General features: G+C 49.9%; 1 protein-coding gene across 1 annotated transcript in view; it reads left to right on the forward strand.

Annotated features, from left to right (window-relative positions):
• SAMD4B (sterile alpha motif domain containing 4B) overlaps nucleotides 1–15,214 on the forward strand; it is a 35,763-nt gene that overhangs the window by 12,654 nt on the left and 7,895 nt on the right. The window contains exons 2-3 of the mRNA XM_027617536.2: nucleotides 725–1,127; nucleotides 10,887–11,357. Coding sequence (XP_027473337.1) covers nucleotides 932–1,127; nucleotides 10,887–11,357 — 667 coding nt within the window. The 5' untranslated portion in view covers nucleotides 725–931. The remainder of the gene's footprint in view (nucleotides 1–724; nucleotides 1,128–10,886; nucleotides 11,358–15,214) is intronic.

Consider the following 15,214-nt stretch of genomic DNA (forward strand, 5'->3'; position numbering starts at 1 on the left):
ACCTCAGAGCAGAGATGAGTGGGATCTTAGAGGTCAGAGCTGCACCTTTTCCAGAGTGGCAGAGTTGGGTTGAAGGAGGTGAATCCTCCAGCCTGTTGGAAATCTTTGAAAAAGCCTTTGTCCATGCCCCTACCCATGGGCACTGAGGCAGTTACTGATCATTTAGCTATCTGGATACTTGAGATCTCCACTGGGATCGCCACCCCATCATCCACTCACATCTTAGCTTTGTGAGTCTTAGACTGAAATAATATAAACTCCATGGAGTCCTCTTAGCAGGTGAGCAGGCCCCCTCCCCCCCTCTCAGAAGAGGTGGCCAGAGACCAGCAATGTCAAGGCATGTGCTGGGGGTCATGTGTCACCTGGGACCACGTCTCCATTAATTCAGATCTTTCCCTGTAGTGTGCAGCTTCTCCTATTTCCCATTTCTGGAAAATCCTACCAACTTACTCTGCTTCCTTTGGTCCTATGACAGCCGGGCATGCTAGGCAGCATCTTCTCCTTAGTCTATCTGAATCCCAATCAAGCCTTTTCTCTGGATCTGGAGATTGGAAGGAAATTTGGTTTAGTATCTGGTAATTGGCTTCATCTTTCTCCCTGGGGGCTTAGTAGAGCAGATACCCTGAGAGAGGAAGGCATGAAGCCTCCTTACCCCCTCAATCCCCACTAACCACGGTAGTTCCAGCCCTTTCATTCTGTCTGACCCCCTTGCTTCCTTTTCTAGGAGCCTGGAGAGGTGTGGCTGGACCAAGACCTCCCCCGATGTGAGCAGGTTTCCTCCTCCCCCCACTGCCCGTTGCCACCACGCCAGGGAACGTCCCCAAGCCCTGGCCCTCAGGGGAGAGGTAACAGGAGCCTCAAGCCGAGACCATGTGACGGCGCTGGCCCTCGCCACCGCCGTCCCCTCCACCCTGGCCCCAGGCCTGGCACCATGATGTTCCGAGACCAGGTGGGCATCCTCGCTGGCTGGTTCAAGGGCTGGAATGAGTGTGAGCAGACGGTGGCCCTGCTGTCACTTCTGAAGCGGGTCACTCGCACCCAGGCCCGCTTCCTGCAGCTCTGCCTGGAGCACTCGCTGGCGGACTGCAATGACATCCACCTGCTGGAGTCGGAGGCCAACAGTGCTGGTGAGTCTCCACCCCTAGAGACGAGCACAGTGGAAGGGAGACCTGGAACAAAAGCAGATGTCAGAGGGCTGAGGAGGCCCACCCCGACAATGTGCTGAGAAATGTGGGTCCTGAGCTTGTAGGTGGGTGGGGAGTCCCTGACCTCCCAAGTCGTCATCATAGGTCTCCTGGGGCTTTGTTGCCAGATGTCCTCAGACGTGGAATGGGGGCCTACTGGGGAGGACAGTGCAAACTGGAAACAGCCCAGAGCAGAGAAAGAGTTATGTAGGGTGGCCTGTCTAGGCGGCAAAGGAAGAGACTAAAGTCATTACCTACGAAAGGGGGTTGGAAGCTGAGCAAGTAATTCATTTCTCAAGCTCCAGGACACCAGAGCTAGGAGGGAATTTTAGAATTCTTCCAAAATTTATGAGTCATCTTAAACTGTTCTTTACTCCCAAAGGTAAGTTGGACTTAGGCATAAACAGCTTCAAGAGAGTTGAGTTTAGATTGAGTCCATATCAGTTCCCTAAGTGCTCAGTAGAGAAGTATTCTGTGTCCCATGAGGTTGGCGTTGGGATGGCTGAGCCAGGCTTCTCTAGAACTGTCTGTCCCAAGAGCCCCACTCGTAGACCAGAGTCAGGCCAGAGAAGAGGGCAAGTTGTGCTACCTGAAAGCAAACTGGGGAGGGGACCCGGAGGCTCCGTGTTGGCGCATCCAAGCCCTTCCCACCTTCTTCCCCATGATAATAGTTCACATTGAGCCCTTACAACAAGCCAAGTACCGGCTTTACTTGTATGCTAATTATGAAAGCAGCCTCCTTGGGTGGCTCTAGAGTCAGATTGTCTGTCATTTGCAACATAACAAAGTAACTTAAATCTTTCTGAGCCTTGATTTCTTCATCTTTAAAATCAAGACAGTAACTGTGCTTACCTTCTGGGGTTGTTGTGAGCTCTGAGAACAGTACCTGGCATGTAGTAAACACTCAATAGATGTAAATTGTTTTTGTTGTCAGTAACTTATTTAGTCCTCACAACAACCCCATGAAATAGGTACTGTTATTATCCCCATTTTATAGGTGAGGAAATCCACATGGGCTGCTAAGATTGGGACTGGGGAGTCACAGAGTTACCTGGCTTCCCTCATCTCCCCAGGTCCCTCCACCTTTATAATAGTCACCTTTATTTTTCTGAATTTTTATGTACAAGTCACAGAAGCACCATGGTTATAGGGTGAGGTGGCTCCTCAGGCCAGGAGTCACACCGGCTTAAATCCCTCACCGGAGGACAGTGAGAACAGGAACCTAGCAAGGCTGCCGCAGGCTAAGAGCTCCGCAACTTCACACCCCTCCCCCTCTCCCCACCAGGGAAGGCTCCTCTCTGCTCTCTAGCATCAGGGGCCGGAGTTCTTGGTTGCAGGACGGCTCTGCCCCCAGAGTAGGGCTCCTTTGGGGCAGGCCATTGTCTTATGCAGCTTTGGCACACATCCCTCCCACCCCATCCTGAGCAGGCAGTTGTTGAGCACTGGGTGCCAATCTTGTCTGTGTATCAGAACCATCAGTGGTGTTTATTCTGTTTTTTTATTAGAACATGTTTAATTTTTGTGTTTGTTTTCAAGACTTGTAAAATCAAACCGTATGAAAGGTAAAAAAGTAAGGGCTCCTCCCTTCCATACTTCCTCCTTCCCAGTTGGTGTATGTTTTGTGAGATATTCTGTGCATGTATGAGTACACATACTCTCCCTTCAGCTTGTTCATTGTTTTGATCATTTTATTTATTTTTTTAAAAGATTTTATTTATTTATTTGAGAGAGAGAGAACGAGAGAGAGCACAAGAGGGAAGAGGGTCAGAGGGAGAAGCAGACTCCCTGCTGAGCAGGGAGCCCAACGTGGGACTCGATCCCGGGACTCCAGGGTCATGATCTGAGCCGAAGGCAGTCGCTTAACCAACTGAGCCACGCAGGCGCCCCTGTTTTGATCATTTTAATACATAGAGTGGAACACTGTACATATTAACCAATTTCATTTAACAGTATAACTTGAAGATTTCATACATACATATGTGTATGTGTGTGTGTGTATATATATATATACATATATATACACACACACACATACATCCTTCGTGGTTAATGGCTGCATAATAGCAAGAATACATAGAATGGTATGTTTGGTCCTGCTCTTACAGTGTTGTAATGAGTACCCTTTAAGCATCTCTAGGATAAATTCCTAGAATTCTGTGGAACTGCTAGTTTGAAGTGATGTGCATTTAAAATATTCCCTAGGGGCACCTGGGTGGCTCAGTCGGTTAAGTCTCCAACTCTTGATTTTGACTGAGGTCATGATCTCAGGGTTGTGGGATTGAGCCCCATGTCAGGCTCCATGCTCAGCGCAGAGTCTGCTTATCCCCTCTGCTCCTTCCCCTGCTTGTGTGCACATGCGCTGTCTCCCTCTCCGTCTCTCAAATAAGTAAAGTTTTTAAATAATAAATAAATAAAATATTACCTCTTACCACATTGCCTTGAAAGACATGGTACACTTTATTCCAAGAACCGAGGCCCATCCCAGAAGGTTTGCATTGGGATTTGAGGGGTAATGCCTAGCCAGGGCTGAGAATTGATGAGGAATGAATTCACTGGTGTATGAAAATATGAATCAAGGTCTTCGGCCATAGTCCCATGTTAGATGGTGAGAATATAACAAGCTGGTACTTGGATGGAGAGGTAGGGAAAACTTAGAATGAGAGGAGAGAAGGAGGGCTATGGTGTATGTCAGAGTTGGCAGGAATCCTGCCAGGGTTAGAGCAGAGCATGACTGGAGGGAGAGGTGATCACAAAGGTAAATTCTACAGAGCCTCGAGTGGCTCTTTCTTTTTTTTTTTTTTAAGATTTTATTTGTTCATGAGAGACAGAGAGAGAGAGAGAGGGAGAAGCAGGCTCCCCGCTGAGCAGGGAGCCCAATGCGGGACTCGATCCCAGGACCCTGGGATCATGACCTGAGCCGAAGACAGACGCTTTACCATCTGAGCCACCCAGGCGCCCTTGAGTGGCTCTTTCTTAATAGACATGGGGCTCCAAGACTAAGGAGGCCTGTGTCTCCTGTCTTGGTCCCACCCTCAAGTAGAACAGCCCCCTTGCCTTATTTGTGAAGGAAGGAGCTACTTCCTGGGCCTAGAGGCCTGCCTTGTGGGAGGAACCGTGCACCCTCTGCCTTTTTCTCTTTCCTTGTTCATTATGGCCTTCCCATTCCCTTGTGTTTCCCAGACTTGCATCATCATCCACCTTATCTGGTGGAGGGTTAGTGACTGTTAAAATCCAGCCCCTCCCCCTCAAGCCAGACCCACCAAATTAGAATCCTGAGGGGATGGGCCTGGGAACACATACCCAGGTTCTGCTGTCCAGGCAGTTTGAGAGATGATGCCCTGCTGGATGAATCATTTGTCATGGGACTTGAGAATAGGAATCCGTACATCCAGGAGTTCTAGATCCATCTCTGCCACTAACACCTCTCAGGTGTTGGACCAGTTCCACCCCTCTTGAGCCTGAGGATCTGTATCTGAACAGTGAGATACTCTTCAAGTGCCTCTTGGGCTCTGAAATAACGCACCAAAGAAGGTAGAGCCACAGCCAAGCATATTACTGCCTTTGTTTGGGAGCCCAGCACGTTCTTCTAAAAGAATAGTTCTTAGTATTTTAAGAGATGGACTCTTCAGAGAATGTGTTCCCCGCCCGCCCCCACCACCACCAAGATGCACACTTACCCCACAGATCAGATCATGAATTCATTTAGTACACCAATCCCCAGGGAAGAGCTGCCTCATAGGGTCTGAGACTCTTCAGCTTTTTAGATACCTTCAGACCAGGATGGCTGAACAGTGAGGCAGATCCTCTGCCATTTTTTGGGTTTGTACTCTGTGTCCCAGCCACCCAACCCTGCCCTTTCTTTAAGTTCTCCCAAGGAGACCCTGGGTTCAGGTTTGGGTTTGGGTCAGAGCTACCCACCGGCCCATCTCCTCAGAAAGGGCAGGGAGTGCAGAGGGCTTGATCTAGGCAAGTGGGTCCCAACCCTGGCTTCATGTCAGAACCATGCAAGGACTTTATAAAAATAATCAGAGGGGTCGCCTGGGTGGCTCAGTCGTTAAGCGTCTGCCTTCGGCTCAGGTCATGATCCCAGGGTCCTGGGATCGAGCCCCGCATCGGGCTCCCTGCTCGGCGGGAAGCCTGCTTCTCCTTCTCCCACTCCCCCTGCTTGTGTTCCCTCTCTCGCTGTGTCTCTCTCTGTCAAATAAATAAATAAAATCTTAAAAATAATAATAATAATCTGAGGCCTGGGTTCTATCCCCAGCAAGTCTATTTGTTAAGCTCCCTAGTTGGCTCTTGTGTGCATCCAGTGGAGAACCACTTGTCTTGATACCGGCACTGATTCTGGGTGGGCCCAGGAAGGTGGTGCGGGTATGCAGCCTACTGGGAGTAGGGAGTTGGGGCTGTGGAAGGGGGATCTGGTCTGGGCTATTCCTTCCTCTCAAGCAGCTGGGAGGGTTTAGGGAAGTCCCCCAGCCCAGGCAGCCAGTGTTGGTTTCATGGAAGCAGAATCTGAAACAATACCCAGGAAGAAAAAAGCAGTAGTACCCTACGGGTCTCTGGAACAGGGAAGGAGAGGCCCCAGCTTTCCCCTTGCTGTCATCCCTGTTCGTTTTCCCAGCGCGGTCTTCCCTGCCTGTGTGGAGCTATGACAGTAACCCTGGCCCTCTCTTTCCCCCTGATGCTGACTTGGACCAAAACGGTAGAGCCAGGGAAGCTGAAATCCCCTTCGCTTCCTGGGCCACATTTCCTGCATTTCTTTCCTCCTCCTGTCCTCTGAGTCAGAGTCCCTGTATCCAGCAGGTTGAAACTCCTCCCTCTCTGGCTCACTGAATCTGGGTGGGGAAACTGAGGTCAGGAGGGGGCCGAGGCTGAATGAGTCACCAGAGCTCAGCTCTCATGCCTCCACCCTCCCCTTTGAAGCTCTACTGACACAGTTCATCAAACAAAAATGTGAGCCCCCTGGCCCTCCCCCATGTTTGTGCGAGCTGGGGTGAGGTAGAGGAGGGCGTGCTTGCAGCCAAACCCAGCCCCTGTGACGAGTGCCTGAGGCTGCCACGATTGTTGCAACAGCCCAGCACATAAAAATGGATTTGCTCCTATGGCAGTCTCCAAGATATATTTGGCTCCTATGATTTGCCAGGACCCAGGGTCATGACCTACTTAGCTCTGGTCACCTGGCCAAGGAGAGTACTCATGCACAGTCTCTCTGGTCCTTTCTGTGCCTACAGAATCCAGGTTTGCAGCTTGGTGAGAAGCAGCCATTGGCATCATGGCATTCCCCAGCCCCCTCCCCCATCCGCCCACCTCTAGAATTTCATCATTGCTTATTGTGCCTCTAGCTCAGAGGAACCAGAGACATGTCTGTTTTTGGTAAATAACTGCATGAAATTCCCCACCCCTGTCGGGAAGCTTAAGGGGGAGTCCCAGATGTGCCCTCTTATGTTAATTGCTCCCCACAGCCCCCACACAGCGTGGGCTCTAAATCTTCAACCAGGAGCAATGACAATAATAGTTAAAATGCATGGAGTACTTAACACATAGGTGCTTTGCACGATTGTCTCATTGAATCTTTACAACAGCCCTTGACAGGGTTTTTACTACCACTGTTGTACAGAAGAGGAGACCAGGCTCAGAAAGTTAAAGGACTGGCCCACAATTATGTTGACCTAGGTCACAGAAGCAGAGGTAGATTTTGAATCCAGGCAAGCTGGCCTGTTGAACCTGTGCTCTTACCCAGTATACTCTGCTGGGACATGAGACAGGGTCACCTGAGAGGTCAGGGGATCCTTGAGAGGCCACATGATACACACTTAGACACCAGTACCTTCTAGGAGGCCATCTGGGTTCAATTGTGCAGGTATTCCTTAGGCCCCTGCTGTGCTTCAACTCTGGGCCAGACTTTTCTGATCTGAGCAGGAAACGAAGTTTCATCCCCACCCGTCATCTGCAGCCCCAGCTGGGCTCACCCCAAGGGGCCTGAGGCTGCGCAAATTCCTTGGACCAGTTCCAGTGCTCACTGATGCTTCCCAGTCATGGGAGGCCCGCCCTCCCCACCGCACCGCTGCACAGACACATGAACACATTTCCCCAGGGTCAGCCTCCAGTCGTCCAAAACCACTTTCTCCTTTCTCTGTAGTAGAACAAGGTCCTTCTTTGAGCCCAAGCCTTGGGGCTGTTCTGTCATGTCCCCTGGCAGTACCAGAGGAGAAGCTGTGTCCCATAGCTCTGGGGTCCTGGCAGTATTCTGGGGTGGGGGAGGGAATAGACAAGGCTTCTCTCTGTCCCAGAGGCCTCTGGCTACCCTGTAAGGCCTAAACAACAGCCATTGAGAACATCAGGGTAGGGCTGGAAGGGGTAGGCTGACTGCTAGAGAGGGAAGAAAAACACCAATCACTGAGTCACATACTAAGTGCTTACTGTGGGTAGACTCTGTCAGGTGCTTTACATGCGTTGCCTCCCTAAATCCTCTCAATAGCCCTGTAATCCCCCTTTTCCAGAGGAGGTAGCACATTGCCCAGGCAACTGTATAACACAGGCGGGATGCAAGCCATTCACTTTCTGTCCCTAATCCTCATCACTATATTTCTTCTTCCTTCTCATCAAGAGCAAAATCGTCAGGTATTAAGTCAGGGAAATGGGGTACCAGGGTATTCGTTCCTATATGATCAAGTGCCAGATGGAGGTAGGAGGGTGGGAAAGCTGAAGGCTTCCTGAAATCAGGAAGGCCTGTCCCACCTTGGAAACATCCTTAGATATGGGGATGACCTAAGAATCAGCCTTGGAGTCGTGGGGAGCTGGTTCAAGAGAAGGCGGAGGAGATGAGGTTTCCTAGCCTCAAGTGGCAGGTCCTGCATGAGATCTGGAAAGCCAGGGACGGCGGTGGGATGGAGAACAAGAGACTTGGCATTGGAGAACTAGTACAGTGTTACGGGTAAAAGTTCCTCCCAGTTCTGGAGGCTGACTGACCAGGGTTCAGATCTTGGCTCTGTCACTTTGGGGAAGTGATTCCACCTTCTGAATCTAGTCCCTCATCTATAAGATGGAGATGTTAAACGAGGGTTGAGGTGAGGTTCTTAGCATAGCGTCTGGCATATAGTAAATGCTCAATAAATGCTACTTGTTATTACTAGTGTGTAGTGTCACTGTGCTATTTTGGCCAGTACTGTGGACATAGCAGGAATTGAGGACTCTGCATAAATGGATGAATCCCTGGGCACTCAAACAGGGGTTCTCTAGGAAGTTTAGAGCAGAGAGTCCCAGGCCAAGAAAATGTGTAGTTATATGGCCAGGAGTTGGGAGTTGTGTGTGATTCATTTTCTTAGAGCTACAGATTTAAGCAGAATTGGAATTTTTTTTTTTAAGATTTTATTTATTTATTTGACAGAGAGAGAGCGAGAGAGGGAACACAAGCGGGGAGGGGGGGTGGGAGAGGGAGAAGCAGGCCTCCCGCAGAGCAGGGAGCCCGATGCGGGGCTCGATCCTAGGACCTTGGGATCATGACCTGAGCCGAAGGCAGACGTTTAATGACTGAGCCACCCAGGCGCCCCGCAGAATTAGAAATTTATGTGAATTCCTGGACCGTAGATTTCCATACAGGTCATTAAGAGAAAGAGAGGCGTGAGGGGGTGTTTTTCATGTTTTTATGCAAGGCTCCCTATGCAGAGGAGACCAGTGGTCCTTGGAAACTTAAGCCTTTAGGAAGTTGGGTTGAAACACCATCGGATGCAGAGGGATCCAGGTCGGGGCTCAACTTGCAATCCAGATGCCTAGTATTCTGAGGCTCTCCTTATATAATATATGCCCATTCCCAGCCTTTCCAGGACCAGGAGTGGGCATGTGGCTTTAGAATCTCGGGGGGTATTTGAAAAGAAGGAGCAACAGTAAGATACAGTAACTGTGACGTTCAATAGGGCGGCTCATATTTGCTGAGGACTTACTTTGTGCCCTACTTTGTGCTGTGGTCTCACTTACTTCATAGGAGCTGTGCCAGGTAGGAATGATTCTGACCCCTACCTGACAGAGAAAGTAAAGCTCAGTGAAGTTAACCACATTTGCCCAGAGTAACATGGTCAGTAAATGGGAGAGGAGGGACATAAGCCACATCTCTACCTGTTCTTTTTCATCACTCACCCCTCTAGGGTCCTAGCTCTGTCAGGTTAGAGCCAGCTTCTTTACCCCTTCCCAGGACCTGACCAATAGCCCAAGTAGCTCATATCTCAGAGTGCTTGTGTTAGGTGTTTGCAGATAGTCACCCTGGCTACAGGTCTGAGCTCAGTTGCCCAAGAGGGAGGACATAGTTGGCCCTATGAGATCATTATCTCTTTTCTCAAGTATTGGTATTCTTTGTCCCTTTCCTTTGCCCTGTCAGCATTTTCTCCCATCCTCTACTCCATTGAGCTAGTTACAGAAGTGGTAACAAGGTTTTCAAGGAGGACAGTCAGACCTGTAACAGTTCCTTCCTAAGGCCTCCTTTATGTGGCCAGGCTGTGGTCTTATTCCTGGGGAGTGCCCTTCTGGGTCAAGAGGGGAAACCTGGCTCATCTCCACAGACTTAGGCTATCACACTCTGGGGTGGGAAGAAGACGTCGCCAGATCACTATATCATGGAGCAGCTGGGGAGACTTCCCGGAAGAGGGCAGGTTTAAGCAGTCCAGAATTTGGGTGCCTGGGTGGCTCAGTCAGTTAAGTGTCTGCCTCTGGCTCAGGTCATGATCCCAGACCAGAGTCCTGGGATCGAGCCCCGAGTCAGGCTCCCTGCTCAGTGGGGAGTCTGCTTCTCCCTCTCTCTCTCTCTTCCCCTCCCCCTGCTCCTTCTCTTGCTCACTCTCTCAAATAAATAAATAAACAAACAAACAAACAAACAAATAAATAAATCTTAAAAATAAAGGGCACCTGAGTGGCTCAGTCGTTAAGCATCTGCCTTCGGCTCAGGTCATGATCCCAGGGTCCTGGGATCGAGCCCCGCATCGGGCTCCCCGCTCCGCGGGAATCCTGCTTCTCCCTTTCCCACTCCCCCTGCTTGTGTTCCCTCTCTCGGTATGTCTCTCTCTGTCAAATAAATAAAATCTTAAAAAAAAAATAAAATAAAAATAAAGCTATGCTAAAAAAAAAACAGCAGGCGTTTAGTAAATGCATTCTTTCCATATGCCTGGCCACGTCCCATTCTTTATTAGCTCATTGGATCTCAGGACAACACTGTGAATTGGGTACTGTAATTATCTCCAAAAGTTTTCAGGTGAGGAAATCATTGCTCAGTGAGGTTCAAGGTGACTTGCCCAGGGTCTAGCTACTAAGTTGGAGAGTCCAGAGCCCAAACTGGTAACCATCATATTCCACTGTCATCCCCTGTCAGGAAGGAGGCTCTTTTGATAGGGGAAAGGGGGTGTGGGTAGAGGCTGTGAAGATAATGAATGGGGATACAGCAAGAAGGTCAGGCCTGGGGACAGCAGGAGGAGCTCAGATTCCAGAGTAGCAGGTTTGGCTGATGGCGAGCCACAGCAGGTGTTGGAAAGTAGGAGGGATGGAACCAGGAAAAATTACTCTGGCAGTAGGGTGAGTGCATTGGGTCTCACCAATACGAAGGACAAGCTTAGGGGTCATGAAAGGAGAAGGGAGAGGACATTGGAGCTGAAGGAGCAGACTATAGGTAGCACTCCTGGGTCTCCCTGGCTCCCCTGACATTTCCTTTTGTTCCCTCTGCAGCCATCGTCAGCCAGTGGCAGCAGGAGTCCAAAGAGAAGGTGGTATCCCTCCTGCTGTCCCACCTGCCCCTGCTTCAGCCAGGCAACACAGAGGCCAAGTCTGAGTACATGAGGCTGCTGCAGAAAGTGCTGGCCTACTCGATCGAGAGCAATGCCTTCATTGAGGAGAGCCGCCAGCTGCTCTCTTACGCCCTCATTCACCCAGCCACCACACTGGAGGACCGCAATGCACTGGCCCTCTGGCTGAGCCACCTGGAAGAGCGGCTGGCTAGCGGCTTCCGCACCCGGCCTGAGCCCACGTACCACTCACGCCAAGGCTCAGATGAGTGGGGGAGCCCTGCAGAGCTGGGCCCTGGGGAGGCAGGGCCAGGCTGGCAGGACAAGCCACCCCGGGAAAATGGACACGTGCCCTTCCACCCATCCAGCTCAGTGCCGCCAGCCATAAACAGTATTGGGAGCAACGCAAATGCAGGTGAGAGAGTGGGGGTTCCAGGAGGCCATGCCTACTTGAAAAAGGTCAAACTGGGCTCTTGACTCGCTCTTTGGCCTTGGGCAAGTCACATAATCTCTCTGGACCTCAGCTTTATGAGGCCGTGCAGAGCTTGTGAACTGGCGTTCCGGGAGACGTATCTGACCTGCAGACATGTCTTGTTGAGCCCAAAGTGAAACTTTGGTTTTGTCTTGTTATGTGTTAAAATAAATTTGGTGACATAAGAAATGGGGAATTTTCCCCTAATAATCCAGATTTCAGTTTCTCTTAAAAGTTAAAAAAAAAAATCTGACAACTCAAGTCCTATAATCCTGTAGTAACAGTAAGATGGGGCTGAATATTGTGTCCCCCCCTTAAAATACATGTGCCCCAGTTGGCCGGTGCCCCTGCCACCTTCCTTTGGGCATGTCCGATACCTTCCGGACCTCTGAAAGCATTGAGTTACTGGCCATAATCTAAGGTCCCTTCCAGCTTAGACATTGTGGATTTGTGCATATGGCTTCAGCTAACAGCACTGTTTCTGAGAAATCTGTGTTTGTAAGCCTGTTTATGTAAGATGTAATTCACACTGTAAGGTATTAATAATAGTAGGTAACATTGTTGAGCGTTGACTGTGCTGTAAGCACTTTTCTGACGTGATCTCATTTAATCCTTGTCGCAACTTTATCATCAGCCCCATTCTAGAGATGACACTGAGACTCGGAGAGGTGAAGTCATGTATTCAAGGTTATACGCAGAACAAGTAGTGGAATGGTCCAAAGTTCAGACCCAGGCAGTCTGACACCAGAGTCTGCCCCTGGTGACTACGCTGTCCTCCAACTAAGTGGTCTGGAAAGGGCTGTGTTGGTCAGCACCCCAGAGGCTGGGGTGAGCAAGAGGAGCTGGTATTCTAATGAATTTTTGAAATATTAGTTGAAATGAACAGGATAAGGGAAAGTGGCATTTCCAAGGCTTGGTGAGGTAATATTACCTGACTCCAGGTGTGAGAGGTTTCCAAGATTTAACCTCAGCATGGCTGGTCCCCTTTGGCTGGCTGGTAGTGGTTACAGCAAGCCAAGAATGAGTGGCAGTAAAATGTCATCCATTCAGGGGTGGGGCGACCCTGGGTCTCCTGTTGGCACCTGGTACACATCCTTGATGCCCTGAGCCTCTTTCTTCCCCCACTTTCATATGGATGTCCTGGCCACCTGCCTCCCTCTCAGGTGCTGGTAAGAATCAAGGAAAACAGAGGGATAGGAGAGCACTTCTTCATCTCTAGCCACCCAAAGTGTGTTAGACCTTGTTTTATAGTCTCAGAGCATCACAGTTTCTGGGTCCAAATTGGGAAAATATATTAATAAGGATAAATCTAGCTAAGATTATTGAGCATTCAGGCTTTTTCAAAAGCTGTCCTGAGAACTTTACGCATATAAATTCTTTGGCTGAGTCACAGAAAAGTCACCTGCCCCAGGTAGTATAGCCAGAATTTAAATCCAGGCAATCTGGCTCCACAGCTCATACTTTTAACTGCTGTTTTGCATTGCCTCCACCTAAAAGTGACCCTGCCATAGATGCTCGGACCTCATCAAGGGGAGGGTTTACCCATGTAGGGTGCCCATACATTACTTCCTCCCTCCAGTGGGGACAGCAGCTGTTAAAGGACTGAGCTGGAGCAACGTCAGAACGGTTGAACCAGAAGAGAGAAAGGAATTGGGCCTTCCAGGTAGAGGACACAGCATGAAATGAAGTCACAGGGGTGGCAAATTGGAGTATTCAGACAGGTCTGGCTGGGATGGAGAGATGGAAGGATTTAAATGAGTAATAGCAGTAGCAGACATTCATGTTTATTGTGTGCCTACCCCTGTGCCAAGGACATTACTTGGAAATGGAGGCAGAGGGGGCAGACAGAGTGACTTGCCCAGGATCATAAAGTTAATAGGTGACAGAGCCAGAATTTTAGTGCAGGTCTGTCTTGACTCCCAAATCTCAGTATATTAGGGCCACATTTTGGGGGCCTTGAAGGATAGGGTGAAGCTTTTCAACTTCAAGCAGTTGCAGGAAACAGGAAACCATTAAAATATTTTTGAGTGGGGAGCAAGGATTGGCCTGTAGGGGCAGGCAGGGTGGGTTTGGGGTGCTGCCAAGGACAGACCAGGGTTTCTTGGAGAGTGTGAGGCCCTGGATCTCCGGCATTCCTGTTTTTATAGCTCTCATGCTGTGGCCGGCCTCCACCCCAGTGCCTGGCCAAGCAGGACTCCTCAGGAACTGCACGATCACTCCAATCAGGATAATTTCCTGCCCTCTCAGCCTTGCCTGCTTCCTTCTTGGCTGAGAAGGGAAGAGGAGGAGGCCACAGGCACGAAGACAGGCAAAAGAAAAAAAAAAGCCTATACCGAGTCCCATGGGACCCAAAAGGTGCCGTTTTCTGGGAATCCAGACACTTGGAAGAAGCCATGAGAAGAGGACCCCAGAGGTCACAGGCAGAGGTGGAGGCTGGCCTGAGGGGATGGATCAGTGCACTGCCCTGTCCTTCAGGTGACTTCCTGGCTAGGAGCATAGATTTTGTCACAGATGGAGGAAGGTGGTTTGGGGCCTGTACCAGGTTGGTTGTCCTTCCTGGGTTGAGTTTTGGTGGAGCACTGGCAGGAATCCCAGCCTTTCCATCAGAAACAAGGCTAGAGTTCTTCCATTGCTGCCTCCCAACTCCTTGTGGCACCTGGGGCAAAGTGCTTCTGTTCCCTGAGCCTTGGTGTTCTCACCTTCCCAGGGGAGGCTTTGTGGCTTTGTGTCCTTGTCTTTTTATTTGACTTTGGGTACTTTTGAATTCCCTGTGTCAAGCTCAGAGGCGCCCTTAGCACCCTTAGGATGGACCATGGGTGCCCTCCTTTGGGCTTTTATGAAACCGAGGGCTCTTGTGTATCATGCCCTGCACCTCATCCTGGCGACGCAGAAATGATTGAGCGGGGTTGCTATTCCTGCAACTGCTAAAAATTGAAAAGCTTCACCTTATCCTTCAAGGCCCCCCCCCGGAATGTGGCCCTAATATACATGAGCCCAGAGTCCAGTGTAGGAGGCGGGCTGGTGATGGAAGTAGTAAATGCTAGGCTTGAGGCAGTAACACAGGGCCCCAGGGCGTGCAGAGGAAGGAGTCACAGAAAAGCTAACACTCGAGTGAAGAGTGAAGGCTGAAGTGGCTGGGAGGGAAGGGTGGAAGAGCAGTGAGTTTAGGCAGAGGGAGTAGTTATGTGGAAAGGTCTGGAAGCTCGTGGAACCTGCCTTGTCCTGAGGATGGTTAAAATCAAGTTGGAACCCTTTTCCTACCTCAGGAATGGGATGAATGGAGAGTATGAAACATCTTGTGGAAGAAACCCTGGATTCACCCTGAGTCACTGGGCCTCATGGGTGGCTGGTTTTAGCTCAGTTCAGGAAAAATCTTTGGGAGGTGGTGAGGCCCAATGACAGGGATGTCAAAGAAGCAGTTTATGTATTTCATTAATTCATTTACTTTACAAATGCTAATGAAGCAGCTCCTCCGGGCCAGGCCCCACTATAATTACTGAGGATACAGTGATCTTTAAGACAGGACAAGTCTCTGTTGTCACAGATCTTGTGTTGTAGCAGGGGTGTGCCATTCATAAGCATGTACACAAATAACTAGGTAAAATCACTCCAGGTTATGGTAGGTGCTATAAGGAAGCTAAGTAAGAGTCGTATAATAGAGTAACCAAGATTGGTTGCAGGCAGCTATTCAGGGAAGGCCTTGGAAGAGATGATGCTTGCTGGAGATGAGACTTTAGGGAGCCAGCTGCTAAGATCAGGAAGACAGGAAGAAAGAGCAAATGCAAAAGTCCTGAGGCTGG

This window comes from Zalophus californianus, chromosome 17 (assembly GCF_009762305.2).
Source record: "Zalophus californianus isolate mZalCal1 chromosome 17, mZalCal1.pri.v2, whole genome shotgun sequence".
NCBI lineage: Eukaryota > Metazoa > Chordata > Mammalia > Carnivora > Otariidae > Zalophus > Zalophus californianus.